The sequence below is a fragment of the Chiloscyllium plagiosum genome, unplaced genomic scaffold (genome assembly GCF_037043375.1).
Source record: "Chiloscyllium plagiosum isolate Xiang-an unplaced genomic scaffold, Cpla_swu_hap1 HiC_scaffold_21, whole genome shotgun sequence".
NCBI classification, from domain to species: domain Eukaryota; kingdom Metazoa; phylum Chordata; class Chondrichthyes; order Orectolobiformes; family Hemiscylliidae; genus Chiloscyllium; species Chiloscyllium plagiosum.
The window spans coordinates 37936924-37963968 of record NW_028270159.1 but is presented as its reverse complement, the minus strand read 5'-3'; the positions used below and the strand labels follow the sequence as shown (position 1 = coordinate 37963968).

General features: G+C 39.5%; 1 protein-coding gene across 7 annotated transcripts in view; it reads left to right on the top strand.

Annotated features, from left to right (window-relative positions):
* The window catches only part of astn2 (astrotactin 2), a 1590397-nt gene that overhangs the window by 553376 nt on the left and 1009976 nt on the right, over window positions 1-27045 (top strand). For all 7 annotated transcript variants that reach the window (XM_087998521.1, XM_087998520.1, XM_087998522.1 and 4 more), the window contains one exon: window positions 7313-7417. In XM_087998521.1, coding sequence (XP_087854647.1) covers window positions 7313-7417 — 105 coding nt within the window. The remainder of the gene's footprint in view (window positions 1-7312; window positions 7418-27045) is intronic.

Here is a 27045-nt window from a genome sequence, read left to right as displayed (position 1 = left end):
AGTAAAATCATGGCTGATCTTTCTGTGGACTAACTCCACCTTCCCGTCTGCTCCCCAATCCCTTGACTCCTTTGTCACTTAAAAATCTATCAAAAAACATCCATAAATATGTTCAATGATTCAGTCTCTGTTATTTTCTGGGACTTGAATTCCTTAGACAAAGCAGAGAAGAACAATTCTCAGTGGTGTCTTAACTAAAGTCGAACCCTTATCCTAGATGTTGCCCGACTGGAAAATAATGAGTTGAATTTTAACAGAATTTGGCTAAATCTCACTTGGATCGAGGTTCACTGAGGGTTCTCTTTGTGAGGCCTAGCAGGATTTCTCATGCAACTTTTTGAAACTCGCCTCATCACCCATGACCCTGCCATGCCCCATTCATTATACATTCCCTTTCACCAGAGTCAGAAGCATTCTCCACTGCCAGAGCTTACTGGAATTCCTAGCTCCATATTTAAAACCCAAGCATGCACCCAGTCAAGTGCTGCATGCCAGTGTTGCCCCTCACCATGCATGTTGTGGGGAATCAAAACTGAACGCTTCTCAGGTTACATAGGTGGCACAGCTGACACTGCTTCATACCTCCTTCAGAAATGTGTCGCTATTTCAGAACCCAAAATTTACACAGCTTACCCATCTGTAGCCTCAAACCGCCATCCCCGCCCACCCATCCTCGAAGCTTGTCTGAGCTTTCCCCCAATTCCCAGTGAAGGTTGACATCATCTCATTGCTCAAGCGGCAAAACTTTTATAGACAGTGATTGATCACTGCGTCAGCTCACATTTACAGGAATGAGTGTCAGTTAAGTGTTGTCTAGCTTGTTGTGCTTTATCATAGAATCATAGAATCTCTACTCTCTGAAAGGAAGCCATTTGGCCCACCTAGTCCATACCAACCCTCCAAAGATCATCCTACCCTGACCCACCCTCCTCGTTTGTTCATATAACCCTGCATTTTCCACGGTTAATCCATCTAGCCTGCACAGCCCTGGACACTATGGGGTTACAGTCCAGGAGCGGTGCTGCCACCACCATCAGTTTTCCTGATGTATACGTTACACTTTTTCTGAAAATAGAAACTTATGCAACACCACCTGTGGACAATGGGACTGTCTGAAAAGTGTCCAAACAATTGCAAACATTGCTGGTTGCCATCCTTCTGGCATCAGATTTAGATGGTTTCTTGTAAGTGGTCTAAAAATATAATCAAACAGAAGTACAAGTGAGTCGTAGCCTTCATTGATGAACCTGTTTAGCAATTCAATAAGATTGTGGTTAAACCTCAATTTCACGGTCACTTTCCACTGTATTCTCTTAGGGTCCAAAATATCCATCAATTTCATTTATTTCAACTTTCTGGGATAGAAAATTAAATAATACACAGTCTTTTGAGTGAGAATCTAACTCCTTATCTGAGTTGTGAGTGGCTGACTCTATCCTGAGCTGTGACTGACCATTGGACTTCCTAAACATGAGAAATAGATTCTCATCATCTCTTCTGTCAAAGCCTCCAGGAAGTTCAATTGCCTGTTTTACATTTGGAGCAGAATGCCCTGTCTAAGATCACAATATTCTTGTCCAAGCGTTGGACTGTATGTAGATATAATATTGTATGTAGATTGGGTCAATCAATGCAGCTTGGATGTAACATTGTGTTATGTAATTGAAGTCAAGTTTTATTAAAACTCACTCATGGGATGAGGGCATTGCTGGCTAGGCCAATACTTATTGTCCATCCCTAATTGACCAGAGGGCACTTAAGAGTGAAGCACATTGCTGTGGGTCTGGAGTCACATGTCAGCCAGACCAGGTGAGGATGGCACTTTCCTTCTCTGAAGGACAGTAGTGAACCAGATAAGTTTTTCCTGACAATTGATAATTAATTCATGGTCAACATTAGACTCTTAATTCTACCATCTGCTGTAGCAGGATTTTACCTGAGTCTCTGGATTAACAAGTAATACCATTAGGCTTTCACCTCCCCCTTATCATCCAGGATAATTCTTTTATGAATTGTGGGAAAAAAAGTGTAAGCATTCAGAACTTTAAAAATCTATTTGTTACTGTTGTTTAATGTTTCATGTCCATAGAGAATTAAACAGAGTGGGAAGATCTCTAAAATTTCACTGACTGTGATTGGCATGCTAGGGAGCAGTGATCTATGCAGGTGTGCAATAAGTACCCTCAGGGCTTCCTTCTGCCCTTACAGAGAGTGAGAGGATGCCATCTCTGAATCTAAAACATAAATGAGATGTACAGAAAACACTCAGCAACTGAAACACAGCATCTGTCGGAGGCAAGCAAAGTGAACATTTCAGTGTTGTCCTGGTTGAAAGTCTGACCGTCTGAGTATTTCCAGCATTTCTTTTGTTTCTTGTTTCACATTTCTAACAGGGAAAGTATTTTGTTTGCACCACTATTCCGCCAACTGGCCCCTTTGTCAAGGGGGCTGGTAGCCCATAGCTCCCTGTGGTTTCACAGCACTTTGTTGTTTTGTATAGGAATGAGCATACGTCAGGAAATGAAAGAAATGTTGACACCAGCTAAGTATCTAACACATTGCATACAATAACAAGTGTTAAGATGTTCTGTCCAATCAATACTGATGAACATACCAGAACAGATTATATCTTCTCTATTAAATCTTCCGGAGCAGCACTCTGTTAGACTATTTATATTCAGCTGTCTTGAGGGAGCAGTTCAGGCTGGTGAATTGCCCTGGAACGATTTCATTCGTTCTCTGTCTCTGTATGCATTATACAGTGGCTACTGTCATGACCCTCATTGAACCCATGAGATGGTTGCTTTAAACACTGCAGGGAGAGTTTTACATTAAATCTCTGGGGAAGTGGGTTACGGAGTGGCAGCACAATATTGCTTTGTTGTAGCAGTACCTGTCTGAACAAACCCGAGATCGTAAAATAAGTCAGGGAGCTGAGAGTGCTTTTGTTTCCAGAGTTTCACCTATGGCAAGAAAGGCTGTATAATCCTAATACCTAGCAATTAATCATTCTTGTATTGATGCGTCCAGAGGGCATGTTTGGACTGCGAGAAATGCTTATTTTAAGCCAATAAAAACAGACTGCTTCCCCATCTCCATTTGAAGCTTGAGGCGAAGATAAGTCAAACTTGACATTTTTAAATTCACGACTTGCACAGCCATCACTTATTAACTCCCTTGCTAAGTGCCCCGCATAATAAAATGGCTATCATTGGAAGCTGCATGGATTAAAGAAAAACAAATAATTAACATAAATTGGTCATATTAGATGTAAATACTGAAATCTGATTGACTGACTTGTCAAACATGCGACTTTTTTTAACAAATAAAAAACTCGGTAAATATGTTTGGGCTCTCAAATAAGTTGTGTATATCAAATCAATTCATGATTTTCCACTTGTCCCACAGGCAACAAAAAAGGTGAAATGACAGGATTACACAAGCTCTTGTCAATCTAAATTTGGAAATAATTCTTATTGTGTTGCACACATGAACTTAAATTCTCAAGTGACAGCACTACAATTAAATTTTTACAAAAGCTTACTTATTTTACTCCAAAAAAGTTCTTCAGTGCTCTTTGTGGCTGATTGAAAGATTTTGTCAAAGTCTAGTTAAACTAATGTGCTCTTTTATTGAGTCTCCCCCTCTGTGGAATGTAATTTCTTAATATGTGTTTGAAATTGGAATAATGCCACTGAAAGTATGAAAATAACGTCTCATCCCTCTTGTGCCCCTTGCTGCATTGCTACTCCAACTACTTTCTGAGGTGACATCAATATTCTTAAAAATCACACAACACCAGGTTATAGTCCAACAGGTTTATTTGAAAGTACATGCTACCTGACGAAGGAGCAGCGCTCCGAAAGCTCGTGCTTCCAAATGAACCTGTTGGACTATAACCTGGTGTTGTGTGATTTTTAACTTTGTCCACCCCAGTCCAACACCGGCAGCCCCACGTCATCAATGTTCTTATTCCCTTTCCACAATGTTGAGGGATTTCTTCCAAAGTATATCTTCAGTAATGGATATTGCATATGATTAACCTGAAATGGATCCTCACTTTCAGTTGCTCAGTAACTTTCCTTCTCTTCCATCAGGTAGTCTTAGAGTATTTGCCACCTCATGTGTCAAATAAAGCTCATGTGTCTGAAACTATGGAGGGGGGGGAGGGTTCTGCTTTTATACCCATGTGGGTACCAATGATTCAATGACTTGGAACATATAGGAAAAATGCTCACCTTTTAATGTGATGGTGAAAGATTTTTGATGTAGGCATTTCAGTCTGTCTTAAAGAGAAGTGGGAAATAATATTCATATCTTTTGAGAGCATTATTCTGTGGAATTATTTGCAGTAGTTTTCAAGTGCATATACTGAGATCTTTTTTGATCTTAATGGTGGGCCATGTACAGCTCTCCAGTGAGCTTATGTTTTTGACACAGTTCTTGGGTTCTGAGGCAATGCCGAGAGGTTCAAGGTCTGGGCGGCACAGTTGCTCAGAGGTTAGCGCTGCTGCCTCATTGCACCAGGCACCTGGGTTCAATCCCAGCCTTGGGCAACTATGTGGAGTTTACACATTCTCTCCTTGTCTGTGTGGGTTTCCTGCGGATGCTCCAGTTTCCTCCCCAATCCAAAGATGCATAGGTTAGGTGAATTGGCCATGCTGTGGTATCCAGGGTTGTGTAGGTTAGGTGCATTAGTCAGAGGAAATGCTGAGTAATAGGGTAGAGGAATGGGTCTGGGTGGGTTACTCTTCAGAGGGGCGGTGTGGAGTTTTTGGGCCAAGTAGCCTGTTTCCACACTGTGGGGATTCTAACTTACTCAACATCTATTCATCAGAATCTTGGAACACTAGGAAGAAAGTTATCTCATATGATTGTGCATGTCTTCTTGCAGCAAGTCAAGAATGTCAGAAATGTAGGAGCAGTCTGTCGACTCCACCCTTCTCAATGTAGCAGGTGTGTGACCTGAGGGAGGCAGAGTACAATTATTTGTCAGTCAACGTAAATTTATTTTAATGCAATTCCTTTCATCTTCTTGAAGCATACACTCTGACTGAACTGCAGCTTTCTTCTGAAGTTTTCCGTGGCAGAACTTGTTTGCTGGTCACTTCCAGTCTGTAAATATTCAATCATAGAATCTCTACAGTGTGGAAACAGGCCCTTTGGCTCAACAGATCCACACCAACCCTTTGAAGAGTACCCCACCCAAACCCATTCCCCATTACTCTACATTTATCACTAATGAATGCACCTAACCCAGACATCCCTGGACACTATGGGCAACTTAGCGTGACCGATTCATCTAACCTGCACATCTTTGGAATATGGGAGGAAACTGGAGCACCTGGAGGAAACCCATGCAGATATGGGGAGAATGTGCAAACTCCACACAGTCACCCGAGGCTGGGGTCGAGACCGGGTCCCTGGCGCTGTGAGACAGCAGTGCTAACCACTGAGCCAACACTGTGGGAATGTTCCTTTAAATCAAGGATAAGGTATAGTTACATCATAAGCTGGATTCAAAAGTGAATGATCACCTTTTTGAGAAATATGCACCAAGACACAAGAAATTAACAATTATTTTCCTGTACTCTACGTTTGTGTAACTGTGTTTGTACTCACTCTTGGCTAAGAACAAAAACAGTGCCCATGGTTTAGCTAGCAAAGAATCAAAAGTAAACTGCTGCTCTCATTGTTTTCTGCTTCAGCTGATAGAAAACTCCAATCCTCCTGCAGTGCGTTCAACAAGATACTTAGGAACTCGGCTTCTACTGTAGGCAAGTTTGACAAGATAATGAGACAGGAGGAGCACTTTGCATCTGAGTGAGAGCAACTCTTTGTGACTCCACAGCACTGCTCAGTTGGAGCTTTGCACAATTACAGTACAGCAAATCAGACTGGGATCCGGGCCTGACAAACCCGCACAAACTATGGAGACGTCAATGTCCTCTTGATGTCTTGTGTTGACAATACTTGCTGTAGATTGCAGACAACTGAATACAAGCACTTTGATGCACAAACTTGGCTCATAAAATAATTCTGAGATTTAGAGAGTGCATGTAAAAACACTTACAAATTATCCCTCACCTTCTGTCAATTACTTTTTTAAATCTCTGAGTTTGTTTCAAGTGATAAAAATATGACTCTTGTAGTCTGGAGTTATAGCTCTTCAAAAAAACAATTAGGAGCTACATTTTCAAGTCCCTTCCAAGTTGTGTTTTGAGATTAAGTTTCAGACAGAAATCCACAATTTTCTGTCCCCTGTTTCTCTTTTGGATATAACTTTTTCTCCTTTTTGGAGGGTCAATTAGGAGAAACATGTTTTCATTATTACCAACTATCATTCTCAATACCCAGGAGAAATCAGTTCATAGAGGTCACTGGGAATGGAGATTTGAGCATCGAAGGTACTGGGAATGGAGATTTGAGCATTGCAGGTACTGGGAATGGGGATTTGAGCATCGCAGGTACTGGGAATGGGGATTTGAGCATTGCAGGTACTGGGAATGGGGATTTGAGCATTGCAGGTACTGCGAATTCCTGCTTCTGACATCTATGTGCCTTCCAAATCAAGGATGCTGCAGTTAAGTGTGGTTGGTCATTTTCTATCCATCAGTGAGCATGAAGCTCTAGAACAAAAGATTCCCTAATTTGACGCAATTTTAATATCATGATGTGGAGGTAATGGTGTTGGACTGGGTTGGACAAAGTTAGAAGTCACATGACACCAGGTTATCGTCCACAAGCTTCGCCTGACGCTCTTCGAAAGCTTGTGATTTCAAATAAACCTGTTGAATTTTTTGAAATTGGGTTTGAGGCACGTGTTTTGTTAAAATTGGAGAGATTGTCTCTGTACCTAACTGTATGCTACCAGTCCGGAGAATGTTTGATACTGATGTTGGGTGGTGTTCAATGGAAAGTGATGTTCCTCACCTTAATGAGTGCAAAAGAAGTATTTTTAAGATTTAATAGTGTGGGCCATTACTTGTTGTTGAACTTTTTTTGATAAGTCCTCTCACTGTTCAAAATAAATTTCTAGACTGAAGCTTGCAAAGATAGTAAGCTGATAGAACTGCAGAGCAATCCAGCTCCATCAGCCATTCCTTTTCTCTTGCAATCTCTGCAATTTTAAAATCCTAAGTTACAGCAACCTAAATACCACTTTGTAATTTGCCTCAACTTTCTCATCTACTTCAAACTTGGACATGACCTATGCTTATAGGTCTTGGCTTTTTGCAAGCTTCCAGGACTTAACAAAAGGAAGTGGTTTGTTCATTGCAAGTCAACGAACTGTGCTTTTATTTATTTATAGGTGTCAGTGGAATTCTAAGAGCAGAAGAAGATTCTGGTACAGAAGCAGATGATGAAACGCACCTCACCTTTTACTCGGAACACCGAGGCAGGCGAAGAAGCAAAGGTAATTAGGTATTCAACGTGGAACAGCAACCTCACAGAGTTGCAATCAGAAGTGAGAGTGGTGGTTAAATTTTTGAGTTCAAATTAATTTAGCAGTTACAAGAGTGCAGTAATTTTTCATTTCGGCCACATGCCCAATGTAAAAGAACAATTATTTGTCCAAGTTTCAGTTTCTGTCAGAGTGAGAAGCAAAAATATGCTGACTCTTACACATCTTTACGGTGTAGCAATTCAACATAAGCTAATTTCAGACATACTCTGTCAACTTCTATCACATGCTTGGCACATGATTTGAGGAAAGCTACAAACAAATATGCGTCTAGGTTTTTCAACATTTTATGGCAAATACAGAGAATTTTAAGATTAATATTTGTTCAGAAACCAGTGCTGTACTAGTTTGCTCAAAGCTGGTTTGAACAAATTTTAAATTGTTTGCAATTCAACATTGTTACTTTAATATTAGCTGAGGAGGTTAATTCTACAGTGATTTTATGATGCCTTTTGAAAAACACCAACAGGTCTCAAAGGAAAAAGTAAAAGAAAAGCATAACAGGGAAAGGAAGTTCAGAAGGATGGATATGGAAGTCAAACAGACTGATCATAATTTCCTTAACTCCTCATCGGCACAAAACTACAAATTGACATGTCCATGGCTCATTTGAAGAGCGAAATTTCCCAAGCTTGTTAGACACCAAAACTCTTGTCTTGCAATCTACACTTTTTGTCCTTACTGTGTTTGTGTGAATGTACATTTTACTTCCCTTTATCCTTGTTATAATTTTGCCTAAGTTGTGTGTTTCCTACATTCAGAATGACAAAATTTTATTCACAACGTAAAATCTGAAAGTTGCAGACTCTTTTCAGCCAGTTATAGATTCCCCAGGAGTCCTTCCCACAAATGTCCATGGCCCTAATGACTGTTAAATGACCACTTGAAAAACAAAGTATTGCTCTTCTGTTCCTTCAGAACAGAAGGAAATGACCTTGGGCTTGTTGAATCTGAAATGATTTCCTGCAGCACTAATTTGGGAAATGTGCTGTCCAGTGAAACAGACAAACATGGAGATTTAATGCAAAGACAGCCTTGTTGATCTTTATAGTCTTTGTAGTTGCTCTGTTGTTCTTATTCATTAAAACGCTTTGTATTATCTTTAACCTTTCCTGCCAAGGTATCTTATATGTCTCTTCGCCTTCCTGATTACCTTCTTAAGAATGTCCGCACACTCTTTATACTCTTCAACAGATTCAGTTGATCATAGTTGTCTATATATAATATGATTTGTTTTTATTCTTGACTAGAACCTCAGTATCTTTGTCCATCCATTGATCTCAAATCAGCATTACCTTTCACTCTAACAGGAACATAACACTTCTCATTATCACACTTTTGAAGGCCTCTCACTTGTCAGTCATCCCTTTATTGTGAATAATCTAATCCAGTCAACTTTTGGAAATTCTTGTTTCATGACCTTAAAATTTGCCTTAGTCCAATCGAGAACTTTAACTTTTATGGAAGACTTACTTCACTCCTCGAAAACAGTACTGAAATGGAAGAGATATTATATCGCTCTGCCTCCCACCTATGGGAAATACCAAAGACTTCACTTGTCCACCTCCTCACTTGGTGAGTATCGATCAATGCTGTGTTCATCCCACACAAAAAAATTCAGTACCAATGATGCAAAGTGAAGTATCACCACTTTGTCATTTTGATACTTCATTGTTGCCTCTTATTTTATACTAAGTCTTTTCAAAAAAATATTTCTTGCGATGAGGTAAATTATTGCAAGGCTAAAATTCATTGCTTAACTTCAGTAGCTTGTAAAATAGGTTGTTAGCCATTTTCTTGAACTGTCAACCATCTTGAACCAAAGTTCATGTGGTGAAGTTACTTCCATAAAGCTGTTCAGCTTGGAGTTCCAGAACTGTAGCCTCCTGATGATTATTTTGCTGTCTGTCCTAAGCATGATGCTGTGTGATTAATGGGGAAATTGGGAGTGATGGTATTTACATGGACAGTATCTGTTTAATAGTGGAGCTGATGCTATGGAAGTCTTTGTGCTTTGCTGGAATGTAATCTCTAGCTAATACACATCGATATTTGGAACAAAGGGATGTTTAATACGGTAATTGGCATGTTAACTTGAGATTCATGACTTACTGAAGTGTTTGATTTGGCTGAACATGGTTCTGGCCTCAAACACTGCCCTGACTAACTACAACAACACTTCTCTGGAGCTGAAATGATTGGCCTTCAGCTACCACAGCTAACTTCCTTCATACCAGGTTGATTTTAACCACTGGAGAGTTCTACTTTATCCATACACAGTCATTTTCACCTCATCTCTTGAATTCAGCTGTTGCATCTATGTTGAGACCAGGCCATAAGGAGGCCTAAAGTTGAATAGTAACCAAACTAAGCATGTGCCATATCAGAACATGTTAATGATTCCTTCATGACTTTGCCGATTGTCCATGGGACAGGAATGCAGTAATTAATCAAACTTATTTTTAATGCTTTCTCTGGACACATTTATTTCACATTTGCTTGGAAGATGGTAATTCTCTCTCCTTAAGCAGATTGGTGAGGGTTGCAACTCCTTATGGAATACTGGTGTCAACACTCCAACTCAGATATTGCCAGACCCACTCAAAATCTGATGTTTCAAACCAGCCTTCCATTCATAGCATTCACATGGAGTCTTTGATTTCTTTAATTCTCTTGAGATTTTCTTTCGGAGAAGTTTAATGGTGCATTAATAACTTATTTTAGCATGTATATCTTCTTTTTAATGCTGCAACATATGGTGATTAAAATGAATTCGGAATGTTAGATGTTCGCCTCAAGTTTCTGAGGTATATTAAGAGAGATGAACCAAAAATGTTGCATCTTGTATTTGACTTAATAAAAGAAACAATTCCATTCTCTAGACCAAAATTATTTGAGATGGATTGTTTACCAAAGTGAATTGGAAAGTGAATATATGTTGTTATTTTAGAGACTTGTTTTCTTTCATGTTTAATTATTTTAGGTACTTATTTACTCCAGTCACACTATTTATTTCTCCAGTAAGGCTGGGAATCTACAGATAAAACTGAAATATCAGATGAACATTCTTACATGTCTGCAAACTATTTCAGCCACATTAAAAGTTCAGCAAAATTCACTAAAGAGCTGTGCATTTCTGAGGACATTCTTCAGCATTAATGGCATTTTTTAAATGAATGGACAGATATGATCATCAATATTAGTTTCCCAAGATCACAGACCATGACTTCAGCCAATTACTTTCTTAACAGCTTTTTCAATTCTTTTCCAGAACTGGATGTTGATGAATTATATATTTTGTAGTTGTGCGTGTTTTCTTTTATGAATACACAGTTATATCTCTTACATCTTTCCATCCTGTGAGCTGAATATTTTAACGAGCAGTGAGCACCCGAAACATGAAGAATAATTTTAAATGAGCCTGTTGATGTGAGTTCAAGATCGGAAAGCCTCCTGTATTGTAGTTCACCTAATTTGACTTTCTACTGAACACAATAGATCTTTCTATATGTTGTAAATGTAATGCTTGATCTCATAAGAGTTTTTACAAAGGTTTCATCCCAGCAATTGTTGAAGTGGAGATCAGGGAGGAACAGAAAATATATGAACTGAGGGAGTGACAGAAGTTGAGAAGAAGAAAAGGAGATGAGAATAAAAAGGCCATTGTGAATTTAGACTGAATGTGAAAATGGTGCAGAACGTAGATTTGCATGATATCAGGGCATCTCAAAGCACTTTACCATGTAAAATGTATTTTTAAATAGTTGGCAGTGATGTAACACAGGGCAAAATAATAGCTAATTAGTGTGCAGACCATGTCTTGCAAGCAACAATGAAATGATTAGCATTCTGACAGCACTGCATTCCCTTGTCATCAAACTGAAGCATTATCTTAAACTATGTTGAGTGGGAATGGACCTGTTCGGATTCAGAAGCAACAGTCCCCGCACAGGGTCAAAGCTGACAAGTGGTATACCAGCATGAATGTAGTGGAGGTCAGAACAATACATCTGCACAGCAAGAGCCCACAATCAGTGTGATTTTGTGAATGTCACAAAGGGATATTTATTGGTCCAGACACTGACACTAACTAGCCTGTTAAATTCGGAATAATGCCTTGACACCTGTTATGCCCAATTGAGAGGACAGTGAGGCCTCAATTTGATGTTGCATTCAAAGGAATGGCACAGTGGCTCAGTGATTAGCACTGCTGCCTCACTGCACCAGAAACCTGCGTTGATTCCAGCCTCAGGTGACTGTCTGTGTGGAGTTTGCACATTATCTCCGTGTCTGCGTGGGTTTCCTCCGGGTGCCCCAGTTTCCTCCCACAGTCAGAAAGATGTGCAGGTAGGGTGGATTAGCCATGTAAAATGTGTGGTTAGAGGGATGGGACAAGTCTGGGTGAGATGCTGTGTGGAGGGTCAGTGTGAACCCAATGGGCCGAATGGCCTGATTCCACAGAATAAGGATTCTATGAAAGTTTATGACAAGACATCTAACAATGTTGAACTCCCTCTGCTTTACCCTGGAAGGTCAGTTTTCTTTCTGAGTGCATGGAATCAAATTCACAGGGATGTTGGGACTATTGTTTCCCCCCAGGAAGTAATGTCAAATATTAGCAGTACTGACCTGCAACAGTTGCATGCTGCTGGAACTATCAATGAGGTGAGGGTGAGACTTATATCCCTCAATTGGAGGACATCCCATCTTCAGCAACTGCCTAATTGGTTGGCACCTCCAGCAGTCTCAGTAGCACCAACATTCAGCAATGGAAACTGCTGGGACTGCAGGTACTCAAGGACAAAGCAGACATGTGTCCCACAATATGGACAGAGTAGGAGAGTGGGAGGATTTCGTTTGGTCACCAGCTTTCAAAGTGATGAAGGGAGGAGTAGTATATTAGTAGGTGCCATTTAAACACTTTCCCTCCCAACTTCTAACCAGTCTGGTTAAAAAAAAAGACATGCCCATCCCTGCCTGTCTGCCTTATGGAACTGTCTTATAGAAACATCTCCGTAGGTTGAATCACACAGGAATTCCCTGAAATTTGATAAACTTGAGCTTTGTTATATGTGTGGTGGCCTCAGGTGGCAGCTACATGACCTCATTGCTGACAGCAAAGAAAATGAAAGGGGAACTATAGTATTCAAGCCTTTTGAAACTTTCTGCCTTTTTTTGGGCAGGTTACAAGTTCAAAAGAAAAGGCAAGAAGGTTTGGAGCATTTTCCCCGAAACTCTGTATACTCCCCGATCAGTTTCTTCACTGACAGTAGCCTAGTCACTACTTGGACAGGTAATATGTATAAAAGGAGATATCAGAATCTTGTTGGGAAATGCTCCACATGTTTCTGTTGTTTTCATTTAAACTTGAAATCTGCCCACGCTTTTGTTTTAGCACCTTGTGTTCACCAAAAGCAAAGGTGTATAGTTTCATAAGGCAGCTGATCCAACAGCACATGTCTCCCTGTTGGGCTAATCCAGACTAGCCTGTCTGAAAGTGTGGTTCATCATGGACATTGATCAATAAAATTTGATGTCTTACTGGCAGGACTGGCTGATAACATCAATATGACCAAAAAGACTAACCATCGACGTTTAACATGTTGCGATTTTACTGTGTGATGTGAGCATGGAAACAAAGGAGCTAGGAGCAGGAGTAAGCCATTTGAGCCATCGCACTCTCCCCTATTTAATATGATGATGGCTGATCATCGAGCTCGTTAATGTTATTGCCCGCACAAATCCCTCAAACCCTTTAGCTACAAGAGCTTTATCCATGTCCTTCTTAATAACACAATGTTTTGGCCTCAGCCACTTTCTGAACAGTCAGGTTTCCACAGAAGGAATTTCTCCTCATCTCAGTCCTAAAAGGTTTACCCATATCCTTAAACTATGATCTCCGCTTCTGGACTTCCCCACCATTAGCTATCCTTTCTGCATTTGACCAACTAAATAGTCAGTTCAATTGATTTGTTAATAATCTCAATTATCTGTTAATGATCTTTTTAAAAATGTTAGGTCCAAATCCCATATTATGGGGAATTGGGTTGGTGGTAAGTAGCCTAGCTCCCACTAAAAATGGTCTGTACAATTCAGATCCTGTCCCCGGAGTGAGACTTGAACCTTCTATTCTGGATATGGAGATTACATCTTGTCTCAGCATCAACTTTAAATAAACCATCTGTCTACAGTCTGAGCTATATTAGGATTGTCACCTGCTTCAGAGCTGTTGATCAAGCTATTGCTTGATGTTTATGTGTGAGGCGCTTTCAGGTTGATGGAATCTAATAATCTTGAGAGGACATATTCAGTATCTGTTGGTTCGAGAGACTGTAACAGGAGGGAACAGTTGGGTAATGACAAAATTATTTTCTTACATTTTCTGGGATGTTGGATTGGGTTTGTCATTATTTTTGTGTTGCCTGATGCAGGTAGTTTAGTCCAATTTTTCCTAAATCCTGAGATGACAATATGGCAAAACAACTGATTCAGTGCAAAGCATATTCCATAGATGGTGAATGGCACTCTATCATTGCACATGTTAACTCTGTCCATTGAATAGTGAGAATGTGGTATTTCATTGGGCAGATGGCCAGCAAGAGGTCCAGTCATGAATGATCTTTTATATCACTTTTAGTTTTTTTTATTTTTCATTAAGAAACATTGATGAGCAGATTTCTATTGAGAAAAGAATGTTTTTTGTGACCTTATCTCTGGAACTTTCCCCGGCTGAACTTTGCAAACATCAATCAACAAGAAAGGGTCTGGGGGGAGAGAGCGAGTATCCCTACCCCTGGGCTCGGAGTACTGGGTTCAGGTCCCACTTATTTGAACAGGTCTAAAAAGATTAGTGAAAAACTATTTTTAAAACCCACAACAAATATTGATGCATCCATCACCTATGTTTGTAGGATATGAAACTGTTTGTTTATACCATGCAGTGCTGCAGATTTAGTTGAGACACATCTGGTAATAAGGTATCAGTTTAAGAATTTATAAATGTGGCAGTCACTTATCTTTCTTGTTGTTTCTTTGCTATTTATATCTCAGATTAATGTAATGATTATGAACTTCTTCTGAATATCAACAGACAGTTTTTCATATTATCCGGTGGCATAATGAACGTTCATCCTCTTTAAGCCAGTCAACAGGTGTTTGAATCCAAATTCTATTGTTTGCATTGACTGTTGGCTTTGGTGTCACCTAGTGGCTTGAAAGAATATCAACTTTGGTTTCTTCATGAAACTTTGGAAGATCGTCCTCAAAATTGCATTGTTCAATTTAACCCAATCTTTTGCAATTTCCTTTCATACTTGTCAGATGCTGTGAGTTTATATTTAGATCATTATTTCCCTTACAGGCGTAGTCAAGATAAACACAGGCATTTCCAGTTCTGAGGAAGGGTCACAGGACCCGAAATGTTAACTCTGATTTCTCTCCACAGAGCTGCCAGACCTGCTGAGCTTTTCCAGAAATTCCTGCTTTTGTTTCTGATTTACAGCATCTGTGGTTCTTCCGGATTTTGACACAATCTTTCCTCTGCTAACGGTATGAGAAATGATTGACAGATTTGTCATAGAGTCATAGAGATCTACAGCACAGAAACAGACCCTTCAGTCCAACTCGTCTATGCTGACCAGATGTCACAACCCAATCTAGTCCCACCTGCCAGCACCCAACCCATATCCCTCCAAACCCTTCCTATTCATATACCCATCCAAATGCCTTTTAAATATTGCAATTGTACTAGCCTCCACTACTTCCTCTGGCAGCTCATTCCATACACGTACCATCCTCTGCGTCTTAGGTCTCTTCTATATCTTTTCCCTCTCATCCTAAACCTATGCCTCCTAGTTCTGGACTCCCCCACTCCGGGGAAAAGACTGTCTATTTATCCTATCCATGCCCCTCATAATTTTTTAAACCTCTATAAGGTCAACCCCCAGCCTCCGACGCTCCAGGGAAAACAGCCCCAGCCTGTTCAGCCTCTCTCTACAGCTCAAATCCTCCAACACTGGCAACATCCTTGTAAATCTTTTCTGAACCCTTTCAAGTTTCACAAAATCTTTCCGATAGGAAGGAGACCAGAATTGCATGCAATATTCCAACAGTGGCCTAACCAACGTCCTGTACAGCCACAGTATGACCTCCCAACTCCTGTACTCAATACTCTGACCAATAAAAGAAAGCATACCAAACGCCTTCTTCACTATCCTATCTACCTGCGTTTCCACTTTCAAGGAGCTATGAACCTGCATTCCAAGGTCTCTTTGTTCAGCAATACTCCCTAGCACCTTACCATTAAGTGTATAAGCCCTGCGAAGATTTGCTTTCCCAAAATGCAGCACCTCGCATTTATCGGAATTAAACCCCATCTGCCACTTCTCAGCCCATTGGCCCATCTGGTCCAGATACTATTGTAATCTGAGGTATCCTTCTTCGCTGTCCACTAGACCTCCAATTTTGGTGTCATCTGCAAACTTACTAGCTATACCTCTTATGCTCACATTTTGTTGGCATCTTGCCTCGCCTTCCTTGACAGAAGCCTTTCTATAAACCATGAGACGGTCCAGGAATCTTGAGACAGAATGAAAATTTTAACGCACGTTGGAAAACTATGTTTCTATCTTACGAACAATGACAATATGAACAGTGCACTTCTCTGCAAGAGCAGTCTCATTTTGTTGGTTTTGCAAAGCTCTTAAAGTTTATGTGCTTTTTTTAACTCTATTCAAATTACATAATTTCAGTGACAGGTTTTATTGCTGTCGTATGTGCTAATTTCTGCATAATAAACTTTAACATGCGACCAATTTTTGATTCTTTCCTCTTTGGCATTTACTTGCGATCCTTGATGGAATCATCCAGAATCATACAAATTATGAGCAGGAATAGTCCTTCAGCCCTTGAGGTAGTTCTGCCATTCAGTAAAATCAGATTGCGGTCTGTACTCCACTTTTCCATCTCTCCTTTGATTCCTTTGTTAGACAAGGTGAGACACACCTCTTCTATCAATTCAAAGACTGGCTGAGTGCCTGTCAGCTGTTCAGACCTAACTGAAGTCGTAGCCGTCAAAACTGATTCAACAGTCTTGCCGACAACATTTTGAATTGACTGTGTCAATCTGCCCAGCTGCCATCTTCTTGCGGCTAGTCAGTCTAGTGCATGATATGCCCATCTTCCTATTAGAATTCTGTGAAATTTCAATTTGAAGGTTCAAAGATTGTTGCCTCCATCAATAAGACCACAGTCAATGCCCATAATTAAAGCCAAACATGACAGAGTAAGGTAACAAGCCAGAGTTCTCAGGACCAAAGCTATTGAAACAAACAATAGCTTAAGTGTAGCTTAAGAATAACCAGTCCATAAGCATGGGACAAGATGAGGAGAAGGGTTTCTATGAGTTAACAGAGCCAATATAAGGATTGAACCCTCACTGTCGGCTTCATTCTGCACCTGACTGGTCATTTACTCCCCCCCACCCCCACCCCCACCCCCACCCCACATAACAGAGTGGCTGCGGTATTACACACTGCTCAACAATATAATTTGTGCTTTCGAAATATTTTACGTAAAAGGGAAATACTTCTGTCCATATAGTGTAGATGATGTTTAACTTTGCATCAAGAAAATTAAGTGACATTGTCTCAAAACAAAACTAAATTAAGTATTTTGCATCTTTATCCAAGTGGAACACAAGCTGAGTTTCCATGGCTATCTCACTACACCAGAAGATGTAAATTAATCCTTCATCAGCTATGCCTACAGAAGATTATTTCTGCATATAGGTTTAACAAGCATATTCAATTCACAGAGTTTTATGTATGTTTCAGAATTCACAGCCACATATGACCTTACAAGACAGCAAAATGCTTTCAAATTCAAAGCTGGTCAAATCACAGAACCACTACTGTTTTGAAATAAGGTTCATCCTCTCCTCTATCCTTCACACAAAATTATCTCCCATTGAAATGAAAAAGCTTCAAGCAGCCTTAATTTCAGACTGTAAAATGATCCTGGTTTCAGTTTTCAGAATTTTTCTCCCCTTCACCACAAGATTCAGACAAGAGCATTAACTTTTGACAGGCCTTTCCCATGTTAGAGTTTTGAACATTATATGAGAGGTGTGTTTGGAGGATTTTTATGTTGAAGAATCACAGGCCCATGATGCAACCCACCTATTTTGCTAGTCACTAATTTGATTTAATTTTTGTACAAATGAAGGGATACAATCATGGGAATAATGTTCTCCTAAGGTGATATTTTTGTTTAGGCACAATTGGGCAATATCTTTGGTCCACACAATAAAAAGGGAAATGTCCAAATGTGCCAACTTTTCAACCTCACAAATGAAGTTTCATTGCATAGATTGTTTGTTTACCAAGAGTATAATTTGCTTCTGATGTTCACATGAGAGCCTTGTAGCTGTGAGGACAAATATCAGTCAAGTATCAGTCTGATAGGAGATGCTATTGCTTCCTTTATCGAATCAAAATTTTGGTTGATTCAACATGATTTCTCTGTTAAGTACATATGACAAGGTCATGCAACCAATTTGTGTAATGCAATAATAATAACCCAGACAATTTGATGCAGGCGGCAGGAATAAGACACCCGTGTTAGGAAACATGCAGATTTGGGAGATAAATACCTCTGAAAGAATCACAGTTGCTAGTCTCCTGTTTCCTTTTCCACCTTAGGAAAACATTATTCCCATGATTGTATCCATTCATTTGTACAAAAATTAAATCAAATTAGTGACTCACAAAATAGGTGGGTTGCATCATAGGCCTACTGGAATCATAACATGTAATTACAGGGACAAATTGTGAGGCATGGAAGTCCCTTTTTTAGTCTTGTGATAAATATTTCATCTAGCCTCAAAATAAAATTATGTTTGTGTGCAAATTAGTAACAGTTTGAATTAGGTAGATGATTATTGTTGTTTTAATGTATACTCGCAGCATTACTGAAATGCCATGCTACTCATGTGTGATGCCAAGGGTTGGATTAGTTCTTTGGGAAGGTTTGTGGCTGTAGCCTGATTATCCAACTGGGCAATTGACTTGGAAATGAGACAGTTGTTGGCCAAAATAGGTTCACCAGCTGTCAATTAATTCTATCAAGTGTTGCATTTATGATCAAAGCTCAATTAGCCTACGATTCCTTGAGTTTATGAATATACTAACACCAATGTCCAAATTTTGCTCTGAGAAGAAAGGTAGTGACTACTTCCATCCATGTCTTTGACAGTTGACCATGGTCTCTGCAGAGAAATCTTTACCAATTTGTCAGAAGAAAATGGTTATAAGTATCCGTTTGGTTCATTCTGCTCGGGAATGTGGTAATTGTCTGTGGCAAGTAATATCAAGGCCCTTCAGCCCAACATATTGTTATGGAATAGTCCAGACCCCCTCAAAACATTTCAAGAAGGTAGCCCAGACCCTAGCTTTTCTAGTCGTTTTAAGCAGGTGCATAGTGGATATTCTAGGAGTAATGCAGTTGGTCAAAACTTCTTGGTTTTAAACAAAACATAATTTATTTACAGAGTACTGAATGAAACACAAACAAAGAGAACAGAATACAGAATAACATATTTTACGTTATTCTAAACCCAACAGATTATTCCAACTTAATGATGCTGTTCCAAATTCCTGCAACAATCGCCATAAACACCCCTTGGCAAAAAAGGAAAATTAAACACAGGGTTGTACAGGGGAGAGAGAGAGATGGCAGAGAGATTCAGCATGAAACACCCTCTTCCACATAGCTGTTCCTTTGATCAGCATCCTCAAAAAACTCTGAACAGCCAGACTGCTAAAAACAGAACCAGAGAAAAACTGAGCTGGGAGAACTAACCACTCCCCTTTCATTGTGAACTTCTTTTTTAAACTTGAAAGCCTATTGCCTGAGGCAGTATCTGATATCTATAATCAAACTGGCCCTAAAACCCATCCAAAACAGACTCCCTCAGAACCTGTGCATTTACAACCCCTCTGGAAAGAAAACCGATGACAACATAGTCTTGTTAAAGGAGCACCATTGTCACAATATTGAAGAATTCTCAGTGGGACATGTAGAGTTTAAATAGAAAAATAAAAAATTATATTCAAACTAATTATGAGAAGCAAGACAAAGATATAGAAGGGATTAAAGGAGAGAAATAAATAAGTATAGGCAAAAACATTCTAACTATAAAATCTCTCATGTTAATTTTCTTCTGAGGAATTAGAATAGACATTTGTTAAAGAAAAGCACCAGAAGAATTGTTTATCAGAAATTATCACTTATAAACTGTCAACATTAATTTGTTTCTCAATGCACCATATTTTCTGTTGTTTCACATGAGAAACAGCTGAGTTAGAGCCCTGTGCTCATGCCATTCAGTGATTTTTCTGTTGACTCATTAGTGATGGCTGCAATACCCTCTTCAATGGATGGGCAGGGAATGACTGACAGTGACTCCTGGGTTCTGAAGTTAATCTATGTTGTATGTTTCCAGAAGTAAACAGCAGATTCCTATAATGACAGCAAGCATTAATTGCAATATTGTTATTAGTGTAGCAATTCCCAAACACACAAATATGTTTGTCCCAAATCCCTCTGTTTAATCTAATGAAATTATTGATGCATTTCAAAGCAAGTACTGAACAGAGAGTTTCACCACTATCTTTACAATTTGCCGCATTCTGTGACCAGAGGCATTAATAAACATACCAAGAACCTTGATAAAAATAATTAAAACTGCTGGCAAAAATTGACCTTCTGAAAAACTCAGCCAAAAGATCAACTGAGTGAAAAAAAAAGTCTAACTATCCTCAGTTGCTCTCAATGTGTTAGCATATTAGCCTTGCCTTTGGCTTTGGTTCATGCATTAAGTATTCCTCACTTTTGTTTCTCCCAAACACCCCTTTCCATTTTGAGTTGTGGGCACTTTTCGTTTCATCTTAGAATGCGTTGGGATTAACATTTATTCTTCCTGCAAACAAATTTCTTGAAAGTAGAGAATTCTGCAGTGCTACTAAATACTGGAATCACTATTATTCATGATTTACAGGAGCATTACGAAATACCTGAATGTACTTGACATTCATAAATTGCAGTTTGATTTTTTTTTCTGAGCTTTCAGCTTGGTAGCTCAGAGAAGATTGTAAGTTGAAAATGAAAGCGTTCTTATTAACCTCCTGGCTAATAATTGTTCAGTGGGTTTATTAGATTTTTAACCAATTTTTAAAAGAATTTGTTTCCTTTAAAATAGACCAGGTAACATCAAAGTGAGGAAAGGTAGAAAATGCAATGTTCAGCGACAAACAATGTATTCAATTAATTGGTAAATTGTGTCCTTTTATAAAACAAACCAATAAAGAACTTCTTCAGCAACAATTTTCCTGTATTATTCCTGAATTCAACATTTTGCTGAAATAGAAATTAATCTGTGCTAGTGGATTGACTCTAAGTCAAGAAGTGTTTGAAGTTGTTTCTTTAAGGTTATAATTTCAGAGACTGTAGCTGGAAGCATTGGACTTTGATACAATGATGCTCCACCTAAAACAGTGATTCCCAAATGTTTTTCTGTCTATGAACCCATATAAAGGTTTGATAATTGCATTAACACTTCTGTGAGAATTGTGAGAATGGGTTTTTTTTAGAGAGTAGGAATGTGGCTGTTAAAACTTGGTCAGAGTTCCATGGTGGTCATTGTAGACTCTTAGTTCACAATCCCAAAATTTCAATTCATGACCTCACTTGGGGCATTGAACCCCATCTAGGGAAGCCATGGCCTAGAAATCGAAGAAAAAAACTGGGCCCAGAAAATGAAAGGAGTTGTCCCAACCTTTAAATAACTCAGGGCGTGGAATGCACTACCAGCCAATGTAGTTAACTCAGCCACATTAGGGAAATTTAAACAATCCTTGGATAAGCACATGGATGGTAATGGGATAGTGTAGGGGAATGAGCTGAGAATAGTTCACAGGTCAGCGCAACATCGAGGGCCGAAGAGCCTGTTCTGCATTGTATTGTTCTATGTTCTATATTCTAACTACACACAGGTGCTTGATCCCCTGCCTGTGTGTTGCACCAATGGATCTGAGATGTATTCCCTCAAAGTAAATGGAACAGGTATTGGAGCATCAGGAGAATAAAGACATAAAACAATATATACAGAAAGCTATACTATACAGAAGAAAAAAAAGTGACCTCTTATTTCCAAATTTTCCATGAATATTGCATCAAATATAATGGAATTGCCAATGTTTTTGTGAGATGCTCTACTGAAGGCTCAAGCAAACTGCTTGCATGTGTCCCTTGGGTCAGGCTGGCCAATAACTCCAGGAGTCTGACTCTTAGTATTTAGCCATAGCAATGCCTGCCTTTCATGTAGCACAGAAAGACCAGAATGATGTGTATGTCCCTTCACACCACATGCATGGCATTGGAAGTTTACTCATGTACTGCTCTGGAGACTCACTCAGGCGAAGTCCATAGGGGTTACCGGGTGTCAGCAGACACTACCTTCATAAATAAACACCTTGGCTGTGGAAGAGATCAGAAACATATATGCAACCTTGACGCTAGGTAAAGCAGTGCACCTTCACAGACATTTTGCGGCTCTCTTCTCACTTGTCATGGCACACTGGTTGAAAATTGGATCAATGGTCAGCCATTGTTACATTTATAATCTTTGACAGATAGTATTAATTGCTAATGTGACTGTTAAATTTCACTTATTCAATAAAGGCAAACCCCTTAAACCTTCAACCTGTTTGGACAGAGAGGCCTATATAAATATGTAGTTTACATTTTAGAGTGCCTGAAACTTACATTATCAATGCAGATTCTTACAATTGTGTTTTAGTAAACAAACTAGTTAAATAATTATTAACAAAACAATCGATGACAATTGTATGTATTGATCAAGACCATCAGATAATATTAATTGATCAATTATCTCAAAGTTATGAGATTCTGCAGTAAATAAGATATTTACTTCGTTTCCTTTGATAGTATTCACTACAATTTTGTAATTTAGTGTTCATGAAGCACATCAAGATATTTGAAAGGAACAAGCCTCAATATAAACGGAAGTCTTTGAGGTTAGTATTCAGGATGTTCTATTTATCATAAATGGAGCAATGAACTGAAGGCTATTACCATCTGTTTCACAAGAGAGATTTTTGATTTGTCGCTAATAAAGGGGTTTCTTTAAAAAATATGAATCTTCACAGAATGCCTCCAACCAACACATTCTAAGCAGTAGACACACTACTAATAAAGTATTGAACGTTGGTTGACCCCAGTGATGATTCACAGAACCCCTACAGAATGGAAGCATGCCATCTGGTCCATAAAATCCATACTAACCCTCAGAAGATCATCCCACCTAGACCCACCTCCCATGGCTAATCTACCTAACCTACATATCCCTGAACACGACAAAACAATTTAGCATGGCCAATCCACTTAACCTGCACATCTTTGGACTGTGGGGGGTAACCGCAGCACCTGGAGGAAACCCATACAGACACAGAGAGAATGTGCAAAATTAGAATTAAATGCAAGTGCAGGAACAATTGAAAAGTTGTTTAAGCAATCCACATATAGTAAAATTTAAATGAATTTTGTATTTGGGGAATTGCTTGTGTACTACATTTCTATTACAACCAGGGACCCCTAAGTCACGCGCACAGCTAAATAAAATCCAGTTGCTCATTATTTTATCTAAAATCAATATTTTCAAATGTTTTTGAATGATTGATTTCTTGTTTTACCCCTTCCTCTTGAGATGGGCCCATGATTTACCCCAGTTGGCAGGTGAGCTCTTAGGACTTAGCCAAAGACATGCTTGACTAAAGTATAGATGGAATACAGTCAGCCAAGTTTACACTCTGAAATATCATTCCAGTATCTTCACTGCTTCCAGCATAAATGAATGTGCTAGCAACCCTGGATGTCAATAGAACTTGATTTACTAATTCTTTCTAATTCACAGTGGGAATAAAATATGTAGAATTCAGCCAATGTATGAAAATGACAAAAAAAAATTGCTATCAGTAATATTTTTGTACTGATGTGTATGGATTCCTCTTTAATGAATTAACACAGCATGTGTGAAACATAATGGATATTTTCCCTTGAAAATGTGCCCATCATAAAATGTGAGAATGTCTGGAAAAGAATTGAAAATGTGATATTGATTAAAACCCTACTGTGTAATATGCATGGTTATATAAATATGTATGAATGCAACATCTCTTTGCTGGACATGTAAGTCCCTTGATTTTTCATGCATAAAGGCCACTGTATGCCATTTGGATTGTGCTTCCAAAGCAGAACAATTCTTCTGATCATTTTAAATAGATTCTGTGGATGAAATGTTCCAACCTTTATTTAAATGCCAGCTGTGTAAAGTGCTGATCTCCAACAGTTGAAAATAATCATGAAATCGTATTTCCCTATGCTGAGAGCATCTCAATTCTGATATGCACTTTGCAAATCTCGATTTTGGCCTCTGTTTTTGACTTGGATTTGGGGTTTGTGGCCTTCCAGAGCAATATGATCTTCTCTCAATGGGAGGCACACTAATTGATAGGCTACCTTAAGTTATTTTTCATGTATCTTTTAGTGATAAGACCAATGGAGACAGTGATTGAGGTCAAAGATCTCTGCTATTAACCTAATCTGTGGTGTATAAGGTCAACTCCTAGGTTCTTACTGCAGTCTGTTGATCCTGAAATATCTTGACATAAATTAGCATCTCATCATCAAATTCCCCACAGTGCAGAAAGAGGCCACTTAGCCCATCTGCACCAATCATCCAAAGAGCATCTGCCCCAGACCCCAAACAGTTTCCCATAAACCCACATTTACCCTAGCTAATCCACCTTGTCTGCATATCCCTGGACACTACAGACAGGGCCAATTCACCTAAGCTGCACATTTTTGGACTGTGGAAGGAAATCCGAGCAACTGGAGGAAACTGCACAGACATGTGGAGAATATACAAACTCCACAAAGATCTTTGGAATTGAACCAGGCTCCCTGGCAGTGTGAGGCAACAGTGCTAACCCCTGAGCCACCATGTCGCCCATCTTGCCTGTGATTCTGTCTAACACCATAAAGCATGTAACAAGGCATTTCCGTGGACCCTGTTCAACAATGCCTATGGCGTAGCCAAGGGACAGGGATCACCTTTCAAGCTGCAAAGATGAAGCCTTCAGCAAAACAGGTGCAACTGCATTGAAGTTCAGGATTTAGTGAAATTTTATTTCACACTTTTCTTCTGTGCAAGTGTATGGTCTGCAATTGATGCTATCCAGTCAGAGCAAGAGAATATCACTTCAAAAGAAAGAAGCAAACAGGAGAATTCTATCTGAAAAGAAGCCCATAATTCTCCATCAATCCTGGGTAGGTGATTCTGTATTCGCTCGACTTAAATTTCCCTCAAATCAGGACTGCTATTGTGAATGTGTTGATAGGATCAAGGTAAGGGAGTCAGTTAGCTCAGGTGGGTGGCAAGCCAACAGCTTGAGTCCCTACACCATGTATGACTCTCCTCCTCAACCTCTCCCCTCACCTGAGGCATGGTGACCCTCAGGTTAAACCACCACAGCTGCCTTTCTCTCTCTAATGAGAGAGCAGCTGTATGAATCAGCAGGATTATGGCAATTTACTTTATAATTTGACAGAAACTTTGAAAGGTCAGTACGATTCCAAGCATGGTCAGGTAAGCATCTACTTAATGGGTTCCAAAGGTTTCTACTTAATGGGTTCCAAATTAAACATTTCAGGACCTGAATGAAATCCTATCAAAGCAAGTAACAGTTGATGCAGTTGATGTTTCAGTCAGTGCTACTCATGCTCCAGTCAAAGGTTATTTAGAGGACAACTTAGCTTTAAATAAACCTGCAGATCAATGTATTATTTGGTTTTCATTTGTGTCCTTCATTGAAATCAAATCCTATGCATGTCAAGAAATAAAACTGAATAATTCAACATAGTGGAGAATAATATCATGACCATCAAATGTATCCACATGGTGGTCAGTGAACTGTGACTTGTATAACTCTTTTAACCCTTTGTTTGAATAGGTTAAATAGAGTCATACAGCACGGAAACAAACTCTTCAGTCCAAGTTGACCATGCTGAGCAGGTATCCCAACTGAACTAGTCCCATTTGCCTACTTTTGATCCATATCCCTTCCTATTCATATACCCATGCTGATACCTTTTAAATGTACAAGCCTCCCCCACTTCCCCTAGCAGCTAATTCCATACACACGCCACCCTCTGTATGAAAAAGTTGCCCCTCAGGTCTTTTTTAAATCTTTCCCCTCTCACGTTAAACCTATGCACAATGATTTTGAACTGCCCCACCCTGGGAAAAAGACCTTGGCTACTCACAGTATCCGTGCCCCTCATGATTTTATAAGTCTCGATAAGGTCACCCCCCCCCCCCCAGCCAACAATGCTCCAGGGAAATATATCCCAGTCTAACCAACCTCTCCTATAACTCAAACCCTCCAACCCAGCAACATCTTTGACAATTTTTTCTGCACCCCTTCAAGTTTAACAACATCCTTCCTATAGAAAGGCAACCAGAATTGTGCACAGTATTCTAAAAGTGGATTCATCAAAGTATTGGTACAGTCCCAACTCCTAAAATCAATGCTCTGACTAATGAAGATAAGCATGCCAAATGCCTTCTTCAGCATCCTGCCCACACACTTTTGATGTACTAGGAACCTTTACCCCTTGGTCTCTGTGTTCCAGCAACACAGTTTCCAGCAACACATTTTCAGCTCTGATCTCCAGCATCTGCAGTCCTCACTTTCTCCTATTCATTTAGAAAGGCAAGGGCTGTTTAAGGAGAGTCAGCATGGCTTTGTGCATGGGAAATTGTCTCTCACAAACTCGACTGAGTTTTTTGAAGAGGCCACCAAGGCAAATTTGGAGACATTGCCTACATGCAGTTTATCAAGGCCTTCGATAAGGTCCTGCATGGTCGACTGGTTAGTAAAGTTTGATCATATGGGATCCAGGAAAGATAGCCAATTGGACACAAAATTGGTTTGATGGTAGAAGACAGAGGCTGATGGTGGAGCACTGTTTTTCAGACTGGAGTGACCAGTGGTGTGCCACAAGGATCAAAATCTAAGTCCACTGTTGTTTGTCATTTATATCGATGATTTGGATGAGACTGTAGAAGATATGGTTAGTAAGTTGTGGATGGCACCAAAATTGATGGTATCATGGACAGTGAAGAAAGTTACCTAAGTGCACAGAGTTCTTGAACAGATTGACCAATGAGCTGGGAAGTGGCAAATGGAGTTTAATTTAGATAAATGCGAGGTGTTGGACTTTGGTCAGGCAACCCCCAGGCAGGACTTACACAGTTAATGGTAGGGCCCTGGGGAGTGTTGTTGAACACAGGGACCAAGGGGTACAGGTTCCTAGTACATCAAAAGTGTGTAGGCAGGATGCTGAAGAAGGCATTTGCCATGCTTATCTTCATTAGTCAGAGCATTGATTTTAGGAGTTGGGACTGTACAATACTTTGATGAATCCACTTTTAGAATACT